Raw genomic sequence first — 16815 nt, 5'->3', positions numbered from 1 at the left:
CACCTGGTTGCCCTGCCTACCATCCTTGTGGTTCGCTCCACCCATTCCGCCCGCGCAGCCCCGCCCCGCCCCGCCCCGCCTCGCTCCAGGGGGCAGAGGCGCACACCTAGTGGTAATAAATAGCCTAGCTTCTCATTGCCTACCACCAGGGAGTAGTTTTTTTTGTTTTTGTTTTTGTTTTTTTTTTTTTTTGTTTTGTTTTGTTTTTATCAGAGATTGCCTTTGCAACCTTTTGTTTCTTCCTCCAAACGCTCCAACCGGATGCATAGTTTATGCCATGGCTGAATCGCCGCCTCAGCAGCTGGAGTTGACACCAGAGACACCTGAAAACCCTGAACGCCTGTGGCTCTGGGAGAGGCACGTGTACTTGGATGAGCATAGACGCAGTTGGCTGCCTGCAGTCGTCAAGGTACCAGCCACCATGGGGCCAGCACGGGGGGCAGGAGGGGTGTGCCCGCCTGGGCCTGGGAGCCCTTGGTAGCTGGAGACCAGGGGACAGAGGGTCCCTTGTTCCAGAAACAGGAGGGCTGGGGAGGCTGCAGTTGAACGCACTTCGGGTTGGGCCTGGTAGGTCTGGAGGAGGGTGGGCAAGGCCCTGTCACACCTGGCCTGGGGTGTGTGACCATCATTTGGGGTGAACCAGGGTTTTCCTAAGCCATAAAATTGGAATATCTTGAAGGTAGCTAGTAGTATCCACATGGGTGATAAGGTTTAACTTTGTTTCGCTTATGGAAGCCTCCGGATGGGTCTGAATGAATGTTGGCATTTTCAAAAGAACTCCCTTCTAGAAGTATTTGCCGGCAGAAATTATTGAAGTGCGTTCCACTTATAAAACCAATGAAGGCTATAAAAGCAAAATTAAAACATCGTGTGATACGCTTGCGTGCAGTTAGGAACTACGGACTGTCTCCACTCCAGAAAGTTGGGGCTTATGAACCTCATAGATTTGGGGTGCCGCTAGCAGATGATGCAGCTGCAATTCCGGGCTCTTAAATTTGCCGCAGTTTTACAATATTAAGTTTACATATCTAGGTTTTTTTTTTAAAGCAAAGTATTTTAAGTCAGATATGTGAAATATTTCTTTTTGTTACTAAGTTGTACAAATTTCTTGTAACAAATGATTTTTTCTTTTTCTTTTCCTTTTTTTTTTATTTTTTAATTTTCAAGACAGGGTTTCTCTGTATAGCTCTGGCTACTCACTCTGTAGACCAGTCTGGCCTCAAACTCAAAGAGATCCACCTGCCTCTGCCTCCTGGGTGCTGTGATTAAAGGCGTGCACCACCACTGCCCAGCTATATTTCTTTCTAATATCAGGTTAACAACTATCGTTTAACCCAAACCATGAACCAGAGAATATTTCCGAGTTGTGGGTAGATGTTGTCTGAGCAGGTGCCTGGTAACAAACTGCAACACAGGATTTACTTTTCATGACTGAAAGAACCAAGGCTGTACCATATATATATAATATATATATTATATATATATATATGCATTCACTTATAGTAATAAGGGAAGAGAATAAAGCCATCTGTAACAGCGGTTAGACTATTGACCAGTGAGTTCTGAATACTAGAGTGCTTACACACTAATTACTAGTTACCAGTTCTAATTACCAGTTATCTCATTGGCGGAACATTTTACAAAACTATTTTCACCTTGGAGAAACCCTCCTTAAATAAGTGTGAGTGCTTACGGTCTACACCAAGCCCAGGTCTGCACTGAGGGTTTGCAGCGAATGTGGTGGAATGCAGTGAGTGGGAAGGCAGTGCAATGGGAGTTGGGGGGCCGGACATAATCAGGAAACTGGGGGAGAGTCCTGTGGGAGAAAGAAACTAGCGAGGGGAAGGGAGACAGTGACTTGTTCTGTACTGAGTTTGTGAACTCGGTTTGTATTTGCATGACGTAATTTTGAATCCTTTTGTTTGGAGTTTCAAATTGCTTCCCCCCCCCCTTCCTCCTCCTCCTTGCCCGCCCCACCTGAGTAGGTGCTGAAGAGCAAACCCAGGGCCCTCTGTGGATTAGGAGAACGGTACTGCAGAGCTCTGGCCCAGCCATTTATACAATGCTTATCAGTTTCGAAACTTGGTCTTAGTTGCTTAGGTTGACCTTGAATTCCCTTTGTAGCCCAGGTAGGCCTTGTGATCCTCCTGCCTCCGCTTACTGAGGAGTGCATTGCACGCCTGGGCCATTTGGCCCCACCAGGTCTTAACTGGAGTATCTTATAAAATTGGATTGTGCAGGGTTTGGAGGGTTTTGTTTGTGTGTTTAGGTGGTGATGTTTTTTGACTTTGGTTTTTCATCCCAAATTGGTGGATATAGCTCATTTTCAGGAGCTGGTGAGATGGCTGAGGAGGTAAAGGTGCTGATGATCTGAGTGTGATTCCCAGGACACACATGATGGGAGAGAACTGACTCCTGCAAGCTGTGGCACGTTCACACCTGTGTGGTGCATGCCTTTCATTTCAGCACTTGGGAGGCAGAGGCAGGTGGATCTCTGTTTGATCTCTGTTGGAGGCCAGCCTGGTCTACAGAGTGAGTTCCAGGCCAGCCAGGGTGATATGGTGAGACCGTGCTTCAAAACCACAAATTTTAACTCATTTCAGTTAATAAAACTGGGGGTTTGGTCTCTACTCTAACATTGGTTTGGGTATTATTTGTTCTTTATAGACAAACATTTGAACAAAGGACTGCCTCAAAGGAAATTACCTTTTTTGTAGATTTGGGGAGGCTTGCTGGAGACAGGGAGAACCCGACACACAAACAAGGCATTGAGGCTAGAAGGAAGTAGACAGTGGTGAAGAGAACAGTGGGAGACAAGGGAGACAGAGACACTCTTGTGTATGTTTTGTGGACTTCTATGGGTCCTGGACTCACTCTGCCCTTGAGGAGAAGGCATCAGGAATCCAGCAGGCAAGCATGCCTTTCAGATCGCCACCCTGGTGTCTAAAGACAGTAAGTGAAGTAGTTGCCACAGCCCAGGAGAGCCGTGGTAGTGATGGAGAAGTGTTGCCTATCACTAGATTCACAGTGTTAGAAATGGGTGTGTGTGTGTGTGTGTGTGTGTGTGTGTGTGTGTGTGTGTGTGTGTGTTGCGGGGGAGTGTCTCAAGAAAATGACCACACAATCCCAAGCATCTCAGCAAGACAGAAAGTTGTACTTCTGCAGGTTGTGTAGCTGTGACAAATGGGGTCCTGAGTCCTACTCTGACTGGTCTAGAGTTTTCACAGTTGAACAACATAGAGCTGTGCAGTTAGTGGATATGCAACGTGCAACTTTGAACACAGGATGAAACCTTGAGCACATACATGGATCTTAGGAAAATGCCGACTGGCAGAAGATTTTTTTTTTTTTTTTTTTTTGCCCCACGGTATCATGTCATCCTCTTTAGACGTGGGCCTCATCTCATTTAACCCTCTGAGAGAAAAGACAGTGCATTCCATTTAAGTTCCTGCAGGGGGTCCACAGACAGACACCTCCTTTAAAAAAGAGGGCATTGAACAAAATCAAAGTCAAATCCCCGACAAGGCTGGGGTACAGTTGGTAAAATGCTTACCTTACAAGCATAAGGTCTTAAGTTCAATCCCCAGAGATCAAGTTGAGAAACCTAGTGTGGTAGACATTGCTAGTGATCACAGTACTTAGGAAGCAGATACACTCAGATCTCTGGAGCACAATCACTATGCATCCAATGTATCGTGTGTGTGTGTGTGTGTGTGTGTGTGTGTGTGTGTGTGTGTGTGTTATGTGTGCATACCCCAAGCCAATAACAGACTTTGTCTTAAGTAAACAAAGAAAGGAAAGAAAAAGTGGATGATGTCTAAGAAATGACACCTTGAGGTTATGCACTCTGCTCTACATGCACGACCCTACCCACATACCCATGGGGCAAAGCTGGAGGGCTCAGTGGCTTACCCTACCAACAGGAGATTGGCTGGAAAAAAGGTAACTCTGAAGGATGCCTAGACCTTGTCAGCATCACTAAGACTGTGTGCAGCGCGTGGAGTTGAAACCAGGGACATTAACTGTGCTCAGTGTATTGGGTCAGCCATGGCTGCCAGTGAGAGGATGGACATGGGGTGTCATGCCTAGGGGAGCCTGGCTGTGGTAAGCAGGAGGTGAAGGTGTATTCTATTTTTCCTCTGCAGACTGATGGAAAATTCCAGGTGCTCTTGCGCCAGGAAAGCATCCCCTTGGGGCCTGCTATGACTCCCAGACAGCTGGAGGCATACGAACTGCCTTTAATGTGGCAACTCTACCCAGGGAAAAAGTACCGAGGCAGTGACTCCATCCTCTGGAAGATAGTGTACCACATCAAGGCAAGCACAGCTTACCCCAGGGACTGAGTGAGTGGAGTAATCTGAGTGGTCCTGCTCTCACCCTAGGGCTGGCCTGGGCAAGCTCTATATCCCTCCATCCCAGCACCAGAAGCTAAGCTAATGGAAAGGGAACTAACTGCAGATGTGGTTTTGGTTTGTTTTGTTTTAAAGCAGGTTAGAGAGAGAGAAAAGGCCATCTTCTGAGGTCTCGGCCAAACTCCTGGGCACAAGGAGCCACTGTGGTAGTCACTGACTGAGACCAGTGGAGAGGGCTGGTCCTACACACACACTCAGGTCCCAGTGCTGCCCCAGGCTAAAGAAAGCTGAGCCAGAGTGGAAGAGGAATTCTCAGGGCTGGGGCTGATCACTCTTGTCTCTCTCCTTCCCCACCCTCAGTTCAATGGCGTAGAGGACATGTTACTTGAAAAGATGGAGACAAAAGAATATCATCCATGACATGGTGAGCGCACCAGGGCTCCTTCAGGAAGAAGGAGTGCCATTTTCTGTGAAATCCGTGCTAACCCCTCTCCAGCAGCTGCCCTCAGAGATGTCCAGGGTGAAACAACCTTCCCACAAGTGTCCATGTCACTTCCTTTACCACCTTAGGAGCTCCAGCTACAACCATGTTCACAGGGCCCACAGGTCACCATTATTCACAATCAGTCATCTATCAAGAATGGGCTGCTGGGCCATCCCACCAGCTCAGCCTGGGAGCCAGAGATGTTGTGTTGAAGCACTGGGTGACTTGTACAGAGGCAAGCTGCTCCATCTTTTCTCACCCACCTCTCCTCACATGTTGGTGTTCTGCTCTGGTATAAGATACGAGGCTCAGCATCGGGAGCCAACTGAGCAGCCCCCCAGCACCCCACTACCTGGCCCTCCTCTGTGTCTCTGACCTCCCTTCTATCTTTCCCCAGGTCCTGCAGCTCCTGTCTCCCTTGCCTCCCCCAGGCCCACAGGAGAGAAGTTTGTACTTATGTTCACTTTGCTGGTCCCCTTCTTTCTTCTCCATGCTGGGCTCCAGGAAGAAACACTAGCCAGAGGATGCCCCTGCCCATGCTCTGTAGTTCCTCAGCTACCTTGGTTGTCCCTCAGCTCTACTGCATCCCGGGCAAATGGCACCTGAGAAAAGCCTGGTTCTTACCATCTTCTCTCTGTGCCCAGTGGTACCTGAGCCCCTGAGCTTTTCAGCTGACTAACTTCTCAGCCTTTCTCATTGACCCGCAGTGCAACCAATGTCTGCCTTTTGAACTTGCCCATCCCTCATTGGTCCCTCAGCTACACATGTACCGTGACGGGCAAGGCCTAGTCACTTGACTCTGGCCAGGTCCTAGATCTTCCATCTCTTAAGGTGGTGTGCCTGTACCCATTTGACCTGTGAACCCCTACTTATCCAACAAACTTAGGCTTGGTTGCAAAGCAGTATAAGGCCTGAGAGCTGCATGCCCCTCCTCAGATCCCAGGTGCTTGCAGCCAGGGATATGCAAACCTAGAGCCATGGTCCTCACTAGAGCAAGAGGCCACGCAATGGAGCTGGTTCAGATGAACCCTCAGATTGTCCGTTTGTGGGATCCCTCCCTTCACATGTACCCTGTGCCTGGGTGTTCAGATGCTTATTTAATGTAAATACTGTATGTTGCTGATTAAATATGTTATATAACTTGTGCTGAATAGCTTCCATCCTTGGCCTAGCGGCTAGTACATAAGGGAGAAACCGGGGTCATTAAGAATGCTGAAAGGGTTGGGAAAGTTTTCTTCTATGATTTTGTTGAATATGTTTTCTGTGCCTTTGAGTTGGTATTCTTCTCCTTCTATCCCTATTATTCTTAAGTTTGGTCTTTTCATGGTGTCCCAAATTTCCTGGACATTTTGGGTCATGATTTTGTTGGTTTTAGTGTTTTCTTTGACTGATGATTCTATTTCCTCTACCATATCTTCAACACCGGAGATCCGCTCTTCCATCTCTTGCATTCTGTTGGTTATGCTTGCATCTGTAGTTCCTGTTCGTTTACTCAGATTTTCCACTTCCAGCATTCCCTCAGTTTATGTCTTCTTTATTGTCTCGATTTCAGTTTTCAAATCTTGAACTGTTTCCCTCACTTGTTTAATTGCCTTCTCTTGGCTTTCAAGGGTTTGAAAAGCCAAGTGTTGCTCTACCGGGAAGGGACAGCTAAGGGTACCTTGGGTTTCTGGGTTGTGCCTGTGTTTGCCTACCTTTCCTGGAGCATGCTGGCCAACTAGTCTAGCCAATCAGTGATCTCCAGGTTCAGTAAGAGACCCTGACCCAAACTGATTTCTTCCCATTTTTTGTTTGACTTTTCCTCAAATTCTTTAAGGGAATTTTTCATTTCCTCTTTAAATATCTCTATCATCTTCTTAAGGTTGGGATTCTGCAGGCAGGGGATGTGGAGATCATGATGGGAGGACGTGCAGAGATGACTGGCCACACTAGTGGAAGCCTGTGAACTGTGGACTGGTAGCTGTGGAGCCCCCATGAGACTGGACTAAGCCCTCTGGATATGGAAGACGGTTGTTTGGCTTGAACTGTTTGGGGGGCACCCAGGCAGGGGGATCAGGATCCATCCCTGGTGCATGGGCAGGCTTTTAGGAGCCCGGTGCCTGTGGTGTGATGCCTTGTGTAGCCTTGGTGCAGTGAGGAGGGGCTTGGACCTGCCTAGGTTCAGTGTACCTGGCTCTGCTGACTCCCCATGAGAGACCTTGATTTGGGGGATGTGGGGTAGCTTGGGAGGGAGTGCTGGAGTGTGGGAGGAGGGAGGAGGAGGGATCTGTGGATAGTATGTAGAGTGAGTAGAAAATTCCTTAATAAAGAAAAATGGAAGAAAAAAAAAAGAATACTGAAAGGGAATGTCTGGGGATTTCCTGTGCTTCTACTTTGGAGATAAGGCTGGACTTAGCAAGTTTTACACAGTTCACTTCTCCATCCCAGTGCTTTTGGAGTTATGATTTGAGACCATTAGAGGCAACAACCGTGAAACATCATTTTTGGTCAGGCCTGGTCCCCAGTTCCCCTTGGTATCATCTGACTTTCTCCCTGAATACCTTCTGAATGCCTTCTGAATGCCTTCTGAATGCCTTCTGAATGCCTTCAGCTCCAGATGCCCTGCTGTCTCCTGGAAGGCACCAGGTGTGACATTCCACATGCGGATCCTGTTCTCAATCCCAGGAGGTCTCCTCCTTATAGGAAACTGCCTCCCATTACTCCAGCCCAACCAGATGCCCTCCCCATATCCATGGCCTGCAGTCACACCCTAGCCTACCATGTGTCCTGTCCCCTGCTGGTTTTCATGACCTGCTGATCCTCACATCTTCTGAGTAGATGCTCAGAATAGCAAGGACACCATACAGAGAAAGGACTTAGTATCACCCTGCTCCCCAGCTCCATATGACTTTAGTCTACAGGGCCATCCTGAAGATGCAGTCGGATAAGGAAAGTGACATGCTCTGAGCATCCAACAAGAGAATTGTGTAAGAAATCTACCTCCTCTCATTTGCAGTCTCTCATCCCTCTCACCTACACTGGATGGAGTCAAAGCATGGCCACCTGTGGTCATTAATTTGATTGTCAGCTTGATGGGATCTAAGTCACCCAGGAGACAGGCTGTATCAGGGTTCTCTAAAGGATTACTGGAACTGATCGAATGAATGTAGACACATATAATATATAAATATACATAGGTTTCATTAGAATGACTTACAGGCTGTGGTCCAGGTGAGAACAGGACAGGAGCAGTCCTTTGCAGGAAGGACTCTTTTGTGTGACAGCATCCGGCTGCCATGAACTGCACTGGGTGCTGTGGCTGTAGCAGCCGGCAAAACAAGGGCTATGAACATGCAGGTTCTGCTCAAAAGATAAGTTTAAAAATCCAAAACCCCAGAAGAAACTAGAACAGGGTGAGGTAAGAGCAAGTGATTCTTGTGTGAAGGTGGCTTCACAGACATGCATGTGTGCTGTGCATGCACGTGTGTGTGTGTTCAAGTGCATGAGGCCGGAGGTCAACTTCAGTGTCTTCCTCTGCCCTTTCCACATTCCTTTCTGAGACAGGGTCTCTTACTGAACCTGGAGATCACTGATTGGCTAGACTAGTATGCCAGCATGCCCCTGGGGACATAGGCAAACACAGGCACAAACCAGCAACCCAAGGTACCCTTAGCTGTCTCTTCCCAGTAGAGCAACACCGAGCACCTCCACACCTGTGAGTAATTTGTGGTCAGGAACTTCTTGCATGATGAATAAGGTCTACCCAAGCCAGTGTGTGACACAAACACTGTGAGGTCAAGTCTGTCCTTGTGACCTGTTAGGCAGGGAAAAACAAACTTATTTACCATCTCGTGTACGCATGATGGGTGTACATTTACTTAAAATTATATATGGCCTATGCATGTACACACATGTCATGTAAAATTATATAATACCTCACTAGGCAAGGAATCATCCAATGCCCCCACCTCACATGGTCAGCTCTACTCAAGAAACTACCCACTCAGGCCTCTGGAAGGATGAGTTTTCTGCAGCCCATTCCTATTCTGTACAATCCTGTGCTTCTTCAATGCCACTCTGTGTCTTGTCCAGTTTGCCATTTGAGATATCAAAAACCTGGACATCATGTCACAGGACACCCTGAGACTCAGGACATGGGCTCTTGCCCCTGCCCCTTCCACAGTGCTGGGATTACATGTGTGTCCTAATGTGCCCAGCTTTTGATGTGGATGCTGAAGGTCTGATCTCAGGTCCTCATGTCTCCATGGCAAGGACATGACTAATTGATCCATCTCCCCAGCCTCAAACTTATTGTGATAAAAAGCACCTGATGTGAGATCTACTTTTAGTCCACTTCTGAGGGAATGGTAAGGCTTTGTTACTTTTATGAACATTGCTTTACAGCAGGTTTCAGGAACTTTTTCCCTGCATGTCTTTTGAATGGCTGCTACCCACTTCTTGCCATCCACAGCCCCTGGCAATCACTAATTTATTTTCTGTTCCTATGATTTGCACAGCTTTAGGGATCTTCTATAAATAGAATCATGCAGGCTTCATCCTGCTGTGACTGACTTGTTTCACTTAGCATGATGTCTTTAGTGTTCTCGCCTCTGACCATAAACGTGTGTTCACACCTCCTGCACACATGCCACACGCAATTATTTAAAGTGATTATAGTATGCTAATTGTGCAGTCATCATAGAGTATCTCCTTCAAGCCTTAACAAAGACATGAGAAACTTGCAAGAGGCTTTCCTTTAGGATGGACTCCTGTGGAAGGTCACCTGACCGCACCAGCGTGGAGTCACTCAGGCTAAAGTGGGCAGCTGTAATTACATTGCTTTGCAAGAAGTCAGGAAAGAGAAGAGCCAAATCCTCACACAGGCTTGATGAAGTCCCTTCCAATCTCCAGAAACTGCCAATCTCCTTGTTTCTGAATTCTTCAGCCTATTTATGACCATAAAGCCAACCTCCCATTCTATCCTAAGAACCAAGGGTGGACTAGAGAGACTTCTCAAAGGTTAAGAGTACTGGCTGCTCTTCCAGAGGACCTGGGTTCAATTCCCAACATCCCCACAGTAGCTCACAACTATCTGTAATCCAGCTCAAAGTGATTTACAACTTTGTACAGACATAGATGCAAGGCAAAACACCAATGCACATAAAATAAAAAATAAATCATTAAAAAATAAAAAAAAAGAACCAAGGGCTTCTCTGATTCTAGAATCATCAAAGCCAATTGCAATCTTTAACTCTTGTAGTTTGGAAGTGGGTACACTTATTACCCCCAATTTCCTGAGGAGAATTCTACCCAAAGACCAGCAGCAGTTATTTGCCCCAGGGTCCCTGGGGGTCTGACCTGCGTGTGGCTAGAATCTGCCTTTCTGGCTAGCAGTGTTCACTTGCTGGGTTCTGCCTTTTGTTCAGAGCCAAAAGAGAAGACAGACATTTACTGCATACAAGAAGAAAGAGCTGTGGAGGAAACAGGTTAGTGAGCAGCACCCCGTGAAGGCCTCTCTGGAGTGGTAGCACCCATGTAAGGAGGGGGAGATGTGACATCCTGCAGCCAAGGGTCAGCCCCGTGTCTGTTGGACATGGAGCCTGGAGCAGTGAATAGTGAGTTGGGCCCTGATGGTCAGAACAAAGATTTATCCTAAGAGCCACAAGAAGCCAGGAAGTAATGGGGTCTGAATGACCTCCAGCTGCTGTGTGGAGGATTGACCCTGAGGGGACAGGAATAAAAGAGAATCTAAGTTGGAAACCTAGAGCAAGAATTGGCCAAATTTTTCTATAAAGGGCCAGATAGTAAATATTTGAGGCTTTATAGGACATAAAGTCTCCATTGTAGCTATTTGGTTCTGCCATTGTTGTGAGGACCATAAGTAATACATAAATGCTGAGTGTGGCTGTCTTCAAAAAAACTTTATTCATAAAAAACAACACCCGACCAGTGTTTCACTAGAAACAACAGTTTCTAGTGAGGTGTGTTACACAGAGACCAGAAGTGTGCATAGGTAACAGTCTCCAGTGAGGTGTGTTACATAGAGACCAGAGGTGTGCATGGGTAACACTCTCTGGTGGGGTGTGGTTCTGTCCATCAGTCTGGTCAGAAGGTGGTCTGAAGATGTTGGAAATGCATGAAACCTTCCTGCAGTCTAGTTTCTCTTCTGGTTGGCACCAGGCTCATGGCCTTCTCCTTCTGCCAGCAAGAGATTGCTGGGAGAATGCCAATTCCTTAGGGCTCATTTTGTTCTAATACTTGGATAACCAAAGGGAGGGAGTTCTGTATCCCCAGAATGCCTTTATTCCTGCTAGCATAGTTACAAATGGATGAAAAACATGTGATATGTTTATTTGGGTGTAAGGGGTGTTCATTTTCTAATCCTTTGGTATCAGCTTAGATTGCAGAAGCACATGAGTATATTCCTTCACAGAAAAATCAAGCAAACTCCAAATGAAGTCCCTTTTGGTGAGACCGAGGGATGAGAAGAGCCTCTTGCCATCCATGGTGACAGAGGGAGAAGAGGCATGCAGATGGGGCAGGCAGAGGATCTGATGAGGAAATAGTAGTGGGGTTCTCAAAAAGGACTCATTAGACTGCTTACACAATGTGAGTGACCAAACAAAGTCTGGCTGCTCTCTGGAGGGACGGAGAACCCAGTGGCACTCAGTCTATGAGGTTGGATGTCTCCACACTCCCAGTGTGATGGTGCTAGAGGCCAGAGGATTCCTGGAGAGCTGCTGGTCTTCATTCCATTTTGGAAGGCTGAAGCTGCAGGGTTCAGAGGGCAGCAGAGGATGGCAGCAGGACGGCATCAAGGTAGATGCCCTCACCTGCAAGGAGCAAAGGTGAGCAGGGAAAACCAGCACTGCTTCCCCTCGGACTTTTTTTCTTTCTATATAGTCCTGACCATCCTGGACCTTGCCATGTAGACCAGGCTGGCCTACAAATCCACAGAGACTGACATACCTCTGTCTCCTCAGTGCTGGGATTAAGGGCGAACCACCCACCATGCCTGCCCTTCCCCTCAGACTTTATATCTGAGCCACTACCAGAAAGTGTCAGTCATTCTGGGAACAGCCTTCCCCAGTTAGCTAATCCTTCTGGGAAACTCCCCCACAGCCTCACCCTCCCAGAGATGCATCTCTTAGTTGATTACAGATCCAATCAAGTTGGCAACTGGAATCAGCCATGAAGAAGAGACACTTCCTGGGAGCCAGTATGTCTGTTGTTCATAGGGTGAAATTTTCACCAAATGGAGGAGGAAGTAGAGCCATGAGAGAAATGATCCAAAGTAGTCTCAGGGAGAGTGGGCCTGAATTGTGTGTCCCCCATCCATAAATCCAAGCCTTCGGGGAGCATGACCCTTTATTGGCCATTTACATAGCACCCTCTTCTCCCAGATTTGTATATCACAGGTGTTTCCCAGGTATACTTTATTCCTCAGGGGAAGCCCAGGTGGAGGAGGGGTTTCTATACCTCCTCTGATAAGGGGCTGCTTTCTGTTGATTTTGATGCTTCCCTCTCCAGTCCCTATTCTGCTGTCACAAGTCTGTGTCACGTAGTAGGACAGTCCTGGGAAACTAATTCAGATTATGGAAGTCATGAATTCCAGAGAACCAGCAGACTTCCTGAAGAGAGCTGAGGCATGGACCAGTGTCCTGCCCTGAGCACTGGGGGCTGCTGCCCATGGATACCACATCTCTTGTTACTATGGGTTACTGAGGTGGGTGTTTCTCAGACATCGTGGGAGAAGGAGATGAACATACAGGCAAGCTCAGGACTCCAGTGGTGGGAACGTAGACTCTCAGTGGAGTCTACTGGGTTTTAGCAAAGGGTTTGAGGGATGAGCATGAGGTATCTAAGAGAGGAAAGGAAGGGGCCATCTGAGACCTTATAAAAATTAAACATACTAGCAAAACCACATAGAACTGTAGAGACTCTGGACTTCTGGGGCTCAGAGTCAGGAATTCAAAATGAGAACATAATTGTCGTTTTGTCTGCTTATTATCTTTCTGTCTAGATTAGAAAATAAGGCAAACTGGGTTCTGCCAAATTTGGCAAGTTATTGGTAAGTAATTCAGAAGAAGGGGCATGAAGACTGTGTTTGCAGAAGAGTTTTGTAGGCTAAGGGCTAGAAGGGATTTTGAGGTAGGAACCTGGCAAGGGATTGGCACACTGTATTCAGGGGAGAAACTCATGAAAGTTCTATCCACATTTAGTATTTGTCCTTTTACTGTGGCTAACTTGTTTCTGGGGCTTTTAAATTTTTTTGATGTTTGTTGGTTGTTTTTTTTTCTTCTTGCTTTGCAGAACAATTTTCATTTTTTAATACACTCAATCACAAGTTGCACATGCTTGCTTTGTGTGGTCCATGTTTAATGTTCTAGGAAAGGGGTTCTCTGTAATTTGGGAGTCATGTTTTCATAAGTGCTTTGTAATTTCTTTTCTTTAAATCATTAGTCCATCTGTGATTCATTTTCATATGAAAAAATATAGTAATATAACCATATAGCCAAATTGTTTTAAAATTTTTGGCTAGCCATTTCTTACTTTTTTATTTTCTTAAATCAGGATCTCACTATGTAAGTAGTCTTGGTTAGCCTGGAACTCACTATGTAGAAGAGGTGTTGGCCTCAGACTTCAGAGAGTACCACCTGTTCCTGTCTCTGGAATGCTGGAATTAAAACTAGCCAGTTGTTACACATTATATATTGCTTAATGTATTCTTTACAAACACCTTGAAATGCCACCTCAATTGTATGAGAGAAACAAAATATCACCTCAAGCCTTTTAGGGTTTGGGCCCTCCAGGAGAATTCAGTTGACACAAAATACATTAATAAGAGAAAAGCACACACATGTATTTAATATAAGTCTCCGGTGAGGCAGGAGACATCATAAGGAAATGGAGAGCCAAGTAAACAGAGGTGAATAGTTAAAGTTGAACTGAGAATTGGAAATGGTGGAAATGTGACAAGCCAGGTGCCTGGGCAGGGATAGCTGATTGCAGAGGAGACTCATAAGGTGGAGACTTGTAGAGATTTCTCAGCCTGTGGTCTGCCTTAAGGGTGAAATGTACTTCACAGGCTCACGTGTTTAAGCACACTCAGCCAGTAGTGCAGTTTTGCAAGGCTGTGCAACCATTAGGAGGTAAAGCTTAGTACACAAGGGGTTTGCTAGAAGAGGGAATGCCTTTGGGTGTCAGAGCCCAGCCTGCTTCAGCTCTGACCTGTTTCCAGATCCACCAAGATGTGAACAGACAACCTCACATTCTTATCACCACACAGCCATGCGCCACCATGCCTTCATACCACGATGGACTGTATTTCCTCAATCCATGAGCCATGATAACACCTTATAGTGTGTTTTAAGTGATTTTAAGTAATTTCCATTAGCTTTCTTTGCGACTCTGTATACAAGTAAAGCTTGCGTGTTTTTACCTTGAATTATTGTGAACATAACTTGCTGGGTTCTCTTATGGGTTCAGTATTATTTGAGGAGGTTATTTTCCTCATAATAAAACACGCAGCTTTCACTACATATTAGAGCATCTTTTACAATTAGCAAACTGCTCTTTTTGCTCAAAACATCTCACAAGCCTCACCATCTGGGAGGAAATGGGACTTGGTGCTTCTCTCTAATCATGACGGTTTCTTCTGTGACTGGATTCACCTCACTTGGGAGACTGAGGCACCCCTCTGGGGTGTTTATGAGAGGATGATAGGGCACACACGATGAAAGTGTATGCCATCCCATGGGAAGTGAAGTCCAGTGTGAATAAAAGAGGAGAAAAGAGAAAACAGGTGTGCATTCTCTCTCCACTCCCTGACACACCATGATATGAACTGAAGTGCTTCTCACATGCCCCACAGGAGCCAAACAAGTCCTTTCTCTTTTGTAAGTCATTTCCATCGGGGATCTTGGTCACAGCAGTGAACTAATGCAGGGCTCCAATTCTTCTCTCTTGCCCCTGGATTTGCTCTGTCTTATTTATTCTAGCAGAAGCCATTCTTCTTTAACCTATTCTTAGATCTGTCAAGTCCAGGCTTGAATGGACTACTCCTCCACCAGTCGATGTTCCAGTTTGTTTCTGAAGAGGTATTTAGTAGTACATCACCCAAGTCTGGGTAACACCATCACTTGGGCAGGACCTCCAGGCAGTAGGATGCTGCAGTGAGGGAAAGCTCTTCACTTCATGGATGACCAGGAAGCAAAACTGGGGGATGCTGGATCTCAGCTAAATTTCTCCTTCCTCTATTTATTCTAGCAGACCTGCAGCCCATGGAGAGGGTGCCACTCACAGTGGGTCTTCCCCTTCAGTTCTCTTTGAAAACATACTCAAGACACAGCTTGATATGCCTCAATAGTAATCTAAGTGATTACTAGAGTAGGTGAGTTTCTAAGGGACTAAATCAGCTTCTCATAGGAAGGGTAGTATCATCTTTCAGTGCTTGGTACTCCTGCATGGTACCCTTAGGACTCCATGTACCCTCTCTGTACTGACCTCTTTCCTGGTAGCAATCTCTACTCCCAAACCCCAGACATGCCGTGGTGTCTGGAGACATGTGTAATCCAGTGGGCAGATGTCAGGGATGCTGCTGTTCACCCTGTGTGTTCACTCAGGACATCTCAAGACAATGCATGATCTGACCCAAATGACCTTGGTGTCCACTTCAGAAACCCTGCTCCAGGTAAGGCCCAGAAAGAGCCCAAGATTGTTCTTGAAGCTACCATACATCTCCATATGTACAGAATTGTCTCCAACCCCCCATCGTTTCTGCCCAGAACAAGGGGAAACAGCTCTGGGGTTTAAACCTGCCCTCCTCCTCCTGTGTCCCTGTCTCCACTTGTGTGAGTTGCTGCTCTCTCATTTTCTGTCCTCAGAGAATTCCTAGTCATTTGTGAACTTGTGTCCCAGGGCTGGTCTTACAGCCTGCTGGTCTTGTCTTGTTTGGGACTTCTGTCCCCAAGATCATAAGCATATTTCTCTATACTTCCTACAAATGCTTTCTAAAAACAAGGTCTAGGCCGGGCAGTGGTGCTGCGTAACTTTAATCCCAGTACTCAAGAGCCAGAGGCAGGTAGATCTTTGAATCTGAGGTCAGAGTGGTCTACAGAGCGAATTCCAAAACAGCCAGGGTTACAGAGAAACCCTGTCTTAAAACACAAACTCAGGGTCTCAGGTAGCCCAGGCTCTCTTTGAACTCACTACATAACCAAGGGTCACCTTAAACTTCCGATTCTCTGGCCTCCACATCTCAACTGCTGGAGTCCCAGCATGTGCTCACACATCTCGTTTGACACTCTGATTTCAAAATACAGAGGAATCAACTTAGAGCATTGTGTATGCTAAGTAAGCATGTGACCAACCGAGCTCCAGCCCCAGCCCATAAGGGCCTTTATAGACTCTCTGTAAAGTTGTAGCTTCCATCTGCTGACAGTTTCTTCTTGTGAATTGTGTCAGAGTGGATGCCCCTCTTTCCTGTGGACCAGCTGAAGGAAGGACATGTCCACAGTACTTGACCTCTGTCCCCTCTCTGCTGCTCCCTTGATCATCTGGTGTCTTCATGTACAAGGACACTTTCTCCTTAATCTCTGCAGTGGATCAGTGTGCCTCCTGCATTGACACTGTAGGTCACTGACCACTCCATCTCCCTCCATGTGATGCCACAGCTTCTCAGCCTATTCTCAGCTCAGCTTCACCAAGCTCCCACACAGCCTCCCTCTTAGATGTTCATCCAGGTACACTAGTGCCTAAATGGACCAGTAACCAATCCTCTCAGTGTGGAAAAGTCTAGGAGAGATCAAAAATGTTCTGTAATGTTTGGGTCCAGCATCCACTTTCTGCACTAGAACCTGGATAAAAACAGACCAGCCCAATATAGAATCTAAGTAAAATCGGTAAAGTTTAATTAGTTAAAAACAAGATTGGGGGTGGGGGCTAGGGTCAGCATCACTTCTAGGAGCCAAGAACTGAACATGTGGGAGAAGCACACCA

At 46.5% G+C, this 16815-nt stretch overlaps 1 protein-coding gene across 1 annotated transcript; it reads left to right on the top strand.

Annotated features, from left to right (window-relative positions):
* The first annotated feature begins 277 nt into the window (after positions 1 to 277).
* Tcl1a (TCL1 family AKT coactivator A) lies at positions 278 to 5353 on the top strand. Its single transcript, XM_059279170.1, has 3 exons — positions 278 to 409; positions 4146 to 4316; positions 5234 to 5353. The coding sequence occupies exons 1-3, from the start codon at positions 278 to 280 to the stop codon at positions 5351 to 5353; spliced, it is 423 nt and encodes a 140-aa protein (XP_059135153.1).
* Positions 5354 to 16815: the final 11462 nt, after the last annotated feature.

This window comes from Peromyscus eremicus, chromosome 14 (assembly GCF_949786415.1).
Source record: "Peromyscus eremicus chromosome 14, PerEre_H2_v1, whole genome shotgun sequence".
In the NCBI taxonomy this organism is placed as follows: Eukaryota; Metazoa; Chordata; class Mammalia; order Rodentia; family Cricetidae; genus Peromyscus; species Peromyscus eremicus.
Note: the sequence above shows the minus strand (reverse complement) of the source record. Positions and strands in the feature narration are given on the sequence as shown.

Coding starts and splice junctions, on each gene's coding strand:
- Tcl1a (XM_059279170.1), top strand. CDS start 278: ATGGCTGAATCGCCGCCTCAGCAGCTGGAGTTGACACCAGAGACACCT. Junction 410..4,145: donor GGCTGCCTGCAGTCGTCAAG/GTACCAGCCACC, acceptor TTTCCTCTGCAG/ACTGATGGAAAATTCCAGGT. Junction 4,317..5,233: donor AGATAGTGTACCACATCAAG/GCAAGCACAGCT, acceptor ATCTTTCCCCAG/GTCCTGCAGCTCCTGTCTCC.